Raw genomic sequence first — 9,864 nt, forward strand, 5'->3', positions numbered from 1 at the left:
AAAGAGCGTCCATCCCTCCTGTTGCCTGCCTGGTGGTGGGGGGTGAGATGCCAGCCGAGCCTCCTGGAGAGACAGGGATCTTTACAGATTGTTTTTATTGATTTTTTTGAAGCTGTCGTATCAGCATTTGCTGGTGTTGCGATCCCTGGAGGCATGCTGCATTGCTACAGAGCAGCCCTTTGGCTGGGTGGGATGGTCCAACGGGCCAGCAGCCAGCTGGCGTGCCCAGTTTGTTGCAGAAGAGGTCACCTGTTCCTGGTTCTTTGTAAACCTGAGCTGTTTCTTCTTGGGTCCTCCACCTCCCCCAGCAGTCATTGCGGAGGAAGAGGGATGCCCCGTGGGTCAGTGACCTGACCCTCCTTCAGGTGAGCTGAGCCAGCCAGCGCTTTGTGGTGGTGTCATCCTTCAGGACCTGGGCAAAGGTGGTGTCCTTCAGTTGGTCAGGAAGGCACTGCCTGAGAGCTTCACGTGCCCTACATCAAGAGAAAAGAAACGGGGCCCAACAAATAAACTCACAGGGGCAAGAGGGGAGCAAACCCCACTGGGGACAGGATGCTCCTTTGCCTGGGGGTCCCTCTTGGTCAGCCAAGGAAAACACCAAGCAGCAGCACCTGGCGCTGGGCCAGCCAGCACAGCTCCCATCCCTCACACTAGACCCCACCAAACCAAGCCCTGTGCCCTGACACCCATCAGTCAAGAGCAATGCGGCGCCAGGAGAAACTGAGACAACAAGTACATACCCAGCGGCTTTGGGCAGAGCTGCTGATCAGCATGAAATCAGTTTGTATTCCCTCAACTGAATTTCATCTATTGGCTTCTGTGGTGTACAGCCCACGTGATGCAGAAGAAAGAGCATGGCGTACTTTCCACCTCAGTCCCTCCCTCGTACCTCGTTTAAGCTACATTTGAGCTCAGGCAGTTGTAACCTGCACAGCTTGAATCTGCACAAGCCCCAAACAGTCCCTGTTTCTCCCACGTAACATAAAGGCTCCTGGGACTAGCAGTGAAAAAACCAAACACACCAACCAAAAAACCCACCCATTTTCCACACCGAGCTAAGGCTGACGTAAGGACAGACAAGGAACCCGGACTCTCCTCGAGTGGGTGCTCTGGAGAAGAGCTGCACTTCCAAGGGAGCAGGAAAAGCCCCTGCCCAAACTCCTAAAATGTTTACCTGGGGTTATCGGAAAGGCGAAGGTAGCAGCGGACAACGTGTTTCAGCAGCCGTGCCGACGGCTCCTTGGAGAGCTGCAGGACCATTTTACCCTGTTTGACAGAGGCCAGTGCCACCAGTTAAATTCTTTGTAAGAACAGCTTCACAATCAGCAGAGACTGGGAAAGACCATTAAATCACTCACTTTGGCTTCCCAGGCATCACAGCCCACCTAGATACCCCTGCACACAGCCTGCCACTCTGCTTGCCAAGGTGATTTTGTGAAGAGCAGCTGGCCACAACTTGGAGAGGATTCTCCTAGCAGCCTGGGGAAAGCTTGCCTCATCTCTGTTTGTTTTTCACCTCCCCAGGACTGCTTAGCTGTCCACCTCTCTGCTAGATAAAAGAGAACCTGGGGTTTCACCTCCTGGAGGGAGATGAATGTACCCCAGTGTGTCCCTTTGATAAGCTCAGGCTGAGTCACCCTGAGGTGAGGTGTGTTCCCAAGCTCCGTAACACTCCCTTGTTCTCCTCCATGCTGCCTTCATTTCAACGGCCTTTTAAACCATTAACAATAGCCTGGGAAGCTCTGCTGAAGTACCACATGTACTGAGATCCACATCTGGTCTTATCACACACACAGGAGTTGTATTTTCTCCCTCTGCTACGTCCCTCGTCAAGCCATTTCTGGGAAGCAAGACCAGGACAGATCTCCCTGGCCCAGCCTCCATTTCTCACACCCTGCAGGACTTTGCACACGGCTGCACCTGTGAATGCACCCAGCCCAGTGAACAGTGTGGATGCCTCCACACACCTGCTTTGAAGGAATTTAACTGTCTGCTTCCTCATAGTTAGGAGTCAATCAAATCTGCCCAACAAGTTCTGTCTTTTTTTCCCTGTAAAATTACACTGGTTGGCACTAACCATTTTCCCCATTAGCCAAATTCACCTGGATTTGGATATTCAGGCATTTAGCAATTAGCAGGTTCCCTTCATCTGCCCTTTTGCAAGCTTCCTGTTTTCAGTAATTCCCCGGGACACCAGTATTTCTTAGAAATAAACAACAAGTCAGAGAGCTCCTCAGACAGCTCCTGGATGGGAAATACTACCTCGCTTTTTTAAAAGCATCTAATACTTGTGTAACAGCTCACTCAGTTATCAGCAGACAAGGAAGTAAATCATCACCCTTAGACAGGAGCACACTGTCCCAATTTTTGAAACAGAGAACAGAAATGTCTCCAAACATTTTCATCTTTCTCCATAGTGCTATGGAATAATAATCATGTCAGTGCTTCACCCAGTGGTGGGATTATACCACGGACAGGACTTCTTACATGTAACACAGCTTTACATGCCCACATCCTTCCATGTTCGTAACCTTCCCAGCTACAGATTCTTCCTTAGTCTCCTTCCCTTCTCTACCCAAGGGTTTATAATTCATCCTCCACTTTGCCCCCAAGCCAGATGTACTTTCATCAAAGCCAATCCTTTTCCTGAGTGCAAAAATCACGTCACACTGGATACCATGGACATCAGCTCACAATCGTTCCTATCTTGCTGTTTGTGGGTGAATTAGGAGATAACATTTTCTTTACTTTTGGGAAAACAGACAAATAAATATTCCCAATGAAAGCAGCAACATTTAGGCAGAGAACCGGCACTGCAAAGTGTTTAACTAAATGCTTCATTTTCTTCTCCTGAGACTGCTCTTTAAAAAGCAAGCAACCAACCAACCGAACACAAAAGCAGGACAATAGCTGTTCCAGGGCAGACGTGTATTCCCCTCAGCAAGCTCAAAATAATGAAGCTCAAGTTGGGGCTCTTACTCCTGGGATGAACAAATTATGAGTACTCAAACATCATCTTCACAGGGAACGGACAAAAATTGTCTGCTCTCTCTGTGTTCCAACACAAGAATTAAAGCCACAAGCAGCAGCTCGTAGGAGCCAGGCTCAAAGAGAAAAAAGAAAAAAAAGAGGTTGGCCTTCCAGCCTGCAAACAGGGAATCCATGGAACACGCTGGTAAAGGACACTGTGGATGCAAAAAGCTTCCACGGGTTCTAGGTGGTAGGACAAACACTGGGGGTTACTGCATAGAAAACACACAACTGGTCCCAGAAATCCAAAGCTGAAAGTAGCTGGCAGCTGCGAGACTGTTACAAGGGCACGTATCATACACGCTTGCCCTGCTCTTACCTTCGCTCAGCCTGCTGCTTCTTCACCTTGTCGTGGGAGACAGACATGGGAAACTGACCAGTGGTCTGAGCCCTGCCATCTCCTTACATAAAATTAAATCAATTCACACCCAACCAACAACCCTGACACTTTTTTTTCCCCTCTGGAGATGTTTACCCAGTTACTCTTGAGGACTTAGCATATTACAACTAATATGTGTTCTCTTGACATGCAAATCACAGATATATGCAGAGGAAACACGCGGAAGCAGAGAGCTCCAGTGTCACAAGCAATAAGCCCAAAAATGATTTGCCTCCCTCATCCTGTGCTCCAGCCAGAGAACAGAAAAGTAGCTGCTGAAGAAGCTGGCTGCTAGAGCAGGGTTTTTTTTTTGTTTTTTTTTTTAAAGAGAGGAAACAAATAACCTTACCAGTATCATGGCAACATGGGAAAACCGCTCGTAGGTCTGACAGATATATGCCAGCCCTGTGTCATCCAGGAGGATTTTCTGAAGAATAAACGTGGCAACCTAGAGTGGGGAGAAAGCAGAAAAGAAAGCATATAAACAACTTATCTGTCCTGAAAAGGGACAGCCTTTGTGCTGTGGTCTTTTCAAGGCAGTCCCAGAGCTGAAAGGCCTTTCAGCAGGCAGCAAATGCTTCACTTGGTGAAAATTTAAAGCCAAAAGAAAATGCAGGACACTACACAATGCTTGGCATCTCTGCTAAAGAAAAGAGCTGGACACACAGCAGTGTGTACAAGATGACTGGAGGCAGGTTGCATAAGACAGGAACTACTGCCGGGCTGCTCAGGACAGCCTCAGGATTATGGCCCCACTACTCTGGTCACAGAGCAAGAGGCAGGAGAAGGATCTGTCCCTCAGCTCTGCCATCTAGACAGCAAGCTGATTTTGGTTTTCATCTTGAGCGTTACCAATTCATCGTGAGACACGTGACTTCTTGAAGAACCTCAGCCAGCTATGTCAGCAGCCTTCACCAGAGAAGCACGCACAGACTAAAACCTGCGGCCAGCCTACCTGGGCCATGAGACCAGTCTGACCACAGATCTGAGCTCGTGAGGGAAAGGGGACCCTGATCAAAGGGGACAACAAACCAGTCCTGTGCAAGGAACGTTCCCATAACCACCACTAACAGCTGCTGCCCAACCTCTGCCCTGTGTAGCTACAGCATCTGTTCTCTCAGGGCAAGGAAAGTTGATCCAGCTCAGGCCTGAAAGTTACTCTGCAGGGCTGCAAAGGATGAAGTGGATGTTGAGAGCAGCAAGATCTTTCCCAGCAAAACTACCAAGCTCAGGAACTCCAGCTTAGTTTGGTGGGTTTGGTTTGTTTCTTTTCTGGGGAGGAATAAACTCCACACAGAGTTGCCCCACCATTTACAACAGGACACAAGCCAACTCTGCAGGTTTCTGGCTGTCTGGTCAGAGATAAACAACAAGAAGTCTTAATTAAGACACAAAGAGTAGGTACCGTTTTGGAGAGTTCACTGCCAGACTCCATAATGCGTAAGCACAGGGGGATAATTTCTGTTGTCAACAAGAAATTTATCACTTCTTGCTCATCAGTTTTCACCAAGGCCCCTTGAAGGAAAAACAAAACCCAAAATCAGTAAATGATAAATTGCCTCAAAAAAATCTCACCTTTCAAAGAGGGCCTGGGCTGCATCCTCCCCAGGAATCACTAACTCTGAATGGCAGGTAGAGCAATTGTCGTCCTAAATACGCTGCAGCACATGGCTGGAGAAGAAATTGTTTTGGCAGCATAAAACTAATCAAGCTGGGTTTGGGGGTTGTTTGTTTTTCAGAAAGGGGATGCATTCTGGCTCTCCCCCAGTGGTAACACAAACACAGGAGGATCATGCCACCCATAGCAACCTCTGGGAAGAAGAAATGCATTTTAAGACCCACTTACTTTATGCATTGAGAGAGAAATGCTTTGGGCAGAAAGAAGATAAAAAAACAGGATAAGGGGAAAACAGGGCAAATACACCCAAGTCAAGCAATGACAAAAACCCAAGGAAAGCTCAGTCTGCACTCACCAACCCCAGTGTCTAGCTGGTTGGGCTGAGGATGAAGGCACAACAAGCCTGCAGGTGCTCATGGGAAAACTACTTCTGGCAACGCACCCAGACTTCAGTGTTTTCTTATAAGTGAAAAGCCCAGTTCTCACACACTAAGGGGAACCTGCCTCCACAACTGATGGAAAAGGAGCAGCTCCTCCTGCTAATACTACAGGACTCAGAAGATCCCAATAAAAAGAGACTTGTGATTTTGGTTGTGCAGGTCTCTATACTCACAGCATAAACTGTAACCAACTCAGTAAGAAACCAGTGCCTGAGTCCATCCAGCACTACCCTGGCTGCTTACCGATCACTCCGAGGCTCGTCAGCCGCAGGTACTCAAATGGCCGTGTCTTGCTAACTGTGTGCAAGAAGGGATACAGGAAGAGAGGGATGTGAGCTGCCAGAAAAGCTGACCTGTAGGAAAGGGAGAACACCCAACATCAGAGACAAGGAAAACAAAGCAAGCACACAATCCAGCGCTACCATGCAGAGCCTCAGACTATTCCTGACAGACACCATTGCTGCTGCTCCTTAAAAGAGGGTAACAGCTCGTGCTCTGATGGAAAGGGATGAAGTAAATTTTGCACTGGGTGCAGCACAAAACCTAACACCTAAATTGTCAGTGACCCGCATCGCTGCTTCCAGTTGACCAGGAACAGAGCACGTCCTGTTGTTTTTATTACCTCTTCCTGCCACCTAGACCCTCTGCTTTGTTCATCCACTGTTGCATTTCACCTTGCAGGCACCCATGGGCAGGGACAGTCAGCCACAATGCACATGCAAAGCCCCTGCATGACAGAAATCCAGACTGGCTGATTTCTAGGCGCCACCATGGTTCAAATGTGCACAGCCACCATTCCCCAAGAGTCCTCACACTGCCTTCTGACAGTGGTGAAAAATGCAGACTGCAGGGAGAAACCTGGAGATTGCTCTGCTAGCAGAGGGAAGCTCTCTTGCACCTCTTGCACAATCATCCAAAATTCTCCCTCTATTTACAGTTTTCAAACTTCACATGTAAAGGTGTCTGGTGTAAAACTACCTTTTTTCCTTTGGTTATCATCTCGTGGAGGGTTCCTGTTTAACGCTACTTTGCAGCAGCTGCAAAACAACTTCAGCTACTTTCTTCTCAGCAGCAACAGGAGCACGACATCATGGACCTCGGGGTAATTTTCTGCTGAATTTTAGCTATTGATTTTGGCTGGAACAACATCATCTTTTCCCCTGCTGACATGGGCTGCACAGAGATTGTTTGTGAAAACCTGAAGTCAGGCAGAGGCTGAGGACTCCAGACACAGCTCTGCTATTGCTCCCTTGCCACACACGGTCTCTGGGAAGGGCAGTCCTGCTCATTCCACCCTTTGGACAGCTGGTCTAAGTAACTGTAAGCTGCTAGTCTAAATAAGTGTAAGCTCATTAAAACAAGGATCCTGCACACAGCACTGAGCACAAAGGCACCCTTAGCTCTGGCTGAGCTCCCAGAAGCTGCCACAACCAAGTGTTTTGGGAATTTGCAGGATCTCAGGATGATCCAGGGAATGCAATGCATGTAGGACCACCATAAAGCAGTCGCCCTGATGTGTGCAAACAAGTGAAAGCAGCAGGCAGCTTGCAGCTCTGTCCTCTGTTCCACTTTTCTTGGTAAAAAAAGGAAGAAAGGAGCTTATGTGCTTCTGGAGTCAAACAGACAAGGTGAGCTGTCAACATCAACTCCTCAGAAAACTGATGCACTTGGAAACGCTTACCTGGTTTCAGGATGTGACGCAACACACTGTAGTAGAGCTAAAGCATTGCAGACTCTGTTGGACTGATGGGCTGTCAAAGTTGGAGGGTTGATTGATGGATAAATATTTACAATTTCCTAAAAATTAACAGATGAAGAAAAGTTAAACAGAGAAAAACATGAGGAAAGCTGCAGCAAAGCACTTGTCCAGCAAGGAACTATGGTGACAGGAGATGGCAGTCTGCTTTCACCAGGCATCACTCTGAATTTACATGGCAGCCACCAGGCTGCCCAGGCAAGAGCAGAGCTGGGCCAGAGTTAATTTAACAAGGAGTCACAGGAATGCACTCAAACCTTAACTTCAGTAAAAAGGGGTTCCTTTGGTTTCCTGGCTCTTTACTAGCATAGAAATTGCTTTGTTTTGAACTTCCAGGTTGAAGAGGAGTGTTGTTCCCATGCCTAGAGGCAGAGCACACCCACTCTATTCGTACTGTGGCTGCTGGTACTCTCCTAACTCAACGCAGGGGAAACAGCTGAAGGCAAGAAATCCCATTCAGAAATCCGCCTGCTTCCAACTACAGCTCCCTTCTCATTTTCTTCACTTGTTTCGTGGCCACTCCAAGAACAGTTTTGACACTGACAATCCTGCACTCTTTTCTTTCCTTCTTCAAAAGAAATTACTAGATTTGGCACTGAGAGATAGCCAGTTATCAGCTGTAGAGTAGCTTTCCCAGAGATAAACTGACCAGCTTGGTTTCACACGAAATGCAGGTACATTCCCTTGCGAGGATCTCTGGAGCACTGAGCAGCATTTTCGTGCTTCCCTTCCAGGGGGCTCCTTGCAAGGGTAACCTTCTGACCAGGAAGTGCTCAAGCTCATGCAAAACAAATCAGAGATCTTAGGAGTATGACTGTTGTGGCTCTGCTATGCAGGACAAGATCCACAGGGAGCTCACACACTCAAGAACTTGCCTGTTCACCTTCCAGCTATGTAAGCTGTCTAATTAAAAATCTTGCAGTCTCTGCACACTCCGCCTCGCTAGAGATAATTAATGGCAAACGGGCTTCCCACATCTGCTCCCCTCAGCACATGATCCAGCACAGGTCATACTCCCAGCAACAGCAGTAAGAGACACCAGCAGCACCAGCCCACATCTGCCCCAGGGACGCAGAAGCCCTGCAACGTGCTGGTGCTGCACCATGGAATAAAGTCCCACCCACCTGAAGGAGAGCTGCGATCGTGCCAAACGAGTGCCACAGCATCGGGGCAAGGTCAGGCACAGACTCGCGCTTCTTGCTCAGCTCCAGCAGCGCGTTCTCCCGTGTCTCAGGGCTGGACAGCTCATTGATCCACTGGTAGATCTTTTCACGGTCAACCTGAGCCAGCGCTGTTGGCACAGGCTGGGAGAGAGACAAGGAAACTTCAGTCCAAACATTTCACCCAAGTCTCACCCGAATACGTTCCACTACCTGTCAGACAAGCAAAAAAGCGCTCAAGAAACTCCTGACTAGGGCAGGGAAGAACTAAAGCTGCATTAAGATGCTCTGGATATGGATTCCTTCCTTAGATTAGTCTTATTATTTCACCTATTTGGAACACCAGGGTTTTACTTTCTGGCCGGACTCGCTGGGACAGTCTCTCTTAATCCGCTTGTCAATTAGTACCTTGTAACTTCATTCAACCACGCGAGAGCCACGCTGCTGCCTGGCTGTGCCAGCAGAGCTCCCAGGGATGTCACACATGCTTTAGCCAGCTATCATTTGCTCCTCTTCTATTCAGCACACATTCACTTCATGCTTGAAGTGCAAGCTTCCACAGACTCAAAGGCAGGCAGATGCTACCTTTTTCTCTCCAAAAACATCCATGACATTTGAACCTGACAATAGGATTCACTCAACATGAGAAAAATATTCATACAAATACGAGAAAAATTCTCAGTGCTCCAAGATCAGCACGACACCATCCACAGCCAGTAACACCTGCTGTTAGAGACATCCCATATTCATCCCGTGCATCTTGTGCACACGCACGGAGCTAAAAGGGAATTTTTCAAGACTGATTTTGTGCAAAAATTCAAAACAAACCCCGAGAAGGACAAATCTACATTCACAGCCAAGGCACATTTTCTGCTACTCAGGAGAAACATGGAATTTCTCTTCCACCCTTCTTGGAACATCAGGGAAAGAACAGCATCAAGGACAACAAGGTTTCAAGCCAAAAAATATGAGGGAGGGCTAGGAAGGAAAGGAGGAGAAACAGGGACTGTGGAATCGTAGCACAGTTTCTGTGGAGAGGGCAAGGCACAAATCTCTCAATTAAAGTCTGTCTGATGCATCTGCCGGCACAAGCAGCACTCAAGGTGCAAACAAACGCTCAGCAGGTTTCCTAAGGAGACGGTTCAGTGATCCAGATACAAAACATCAACACCAAGACCTCTTGTGTGAACACTTCCAAAAGCCAGTTCGGAGCCTATTCAAACATTCTGCTGCCCTGTTTACTATGCAAGTGAAGCACAGCCCTGTTTGCAGCTGCTGCTCCTCAGGCAGCCTGCACGCAGCCGGCTCAGCAGCCCCGCTCGCACGGCGACCACGGCTGGGAGCACAGAACTGACTGTATTTCTTCTTTCTTTTAAATCCCCACTGAAACTGCTCGTGCACTTACCACAACAGACACAAGCACTGCCTGTACCACACTGACAGCAACACCACTGCTACACAGCTCACCACTGAAGGGAACA

The 9,864-nt window shown here is 48.2% G+C and overlaps 1 protein-coding gene across 1 annotated transcript; it reads right to left on the bottom strand.

Moving 5' to 3' along the window:
• Positions 1–101: 101 nt before the first annotated feature.
• On the bottom strand, positions 102–8,596 carry CNOT9 (CCR4-NOT transcription complex subunit 9; the record flags this gene model as incomplete). The annotated part of the gene is made up of 8 exons (XM_010167369.2): positions 102–473; positions 1,175–1,266; positions 3,759–3,857; positions 4,815–4,924; positions 5,711–5,820; positions 7,149–7,264; positions 8,348–8,527; positions 8,579–8,596. Coding segments are annotated over 8 exons (837 nt in total), but the record flags the coding sequence as incomplete, so codon positions are not given.
• Positions 8,597–9,864: the final 1,268 nt, after the last annotated feature.

Source organism: Antrostomus carolinensis, unplaced genomic scaffold (genome assembly GCF_000700745.2).
Source record: "Antrostomus carolinensis isolate BGI_N321 unplaced genomic scaffold, ASM70074v2 scaffold51080, whole genome shotgun sequence".
NCBI classification, from domain to species: domain Eukaryota; kingdom Metazoa; phylum Chordata; class Aves; order Caprimulgiformes; family Caprimulgidae; genus Antrostomus; species Antrostomus carolinensis.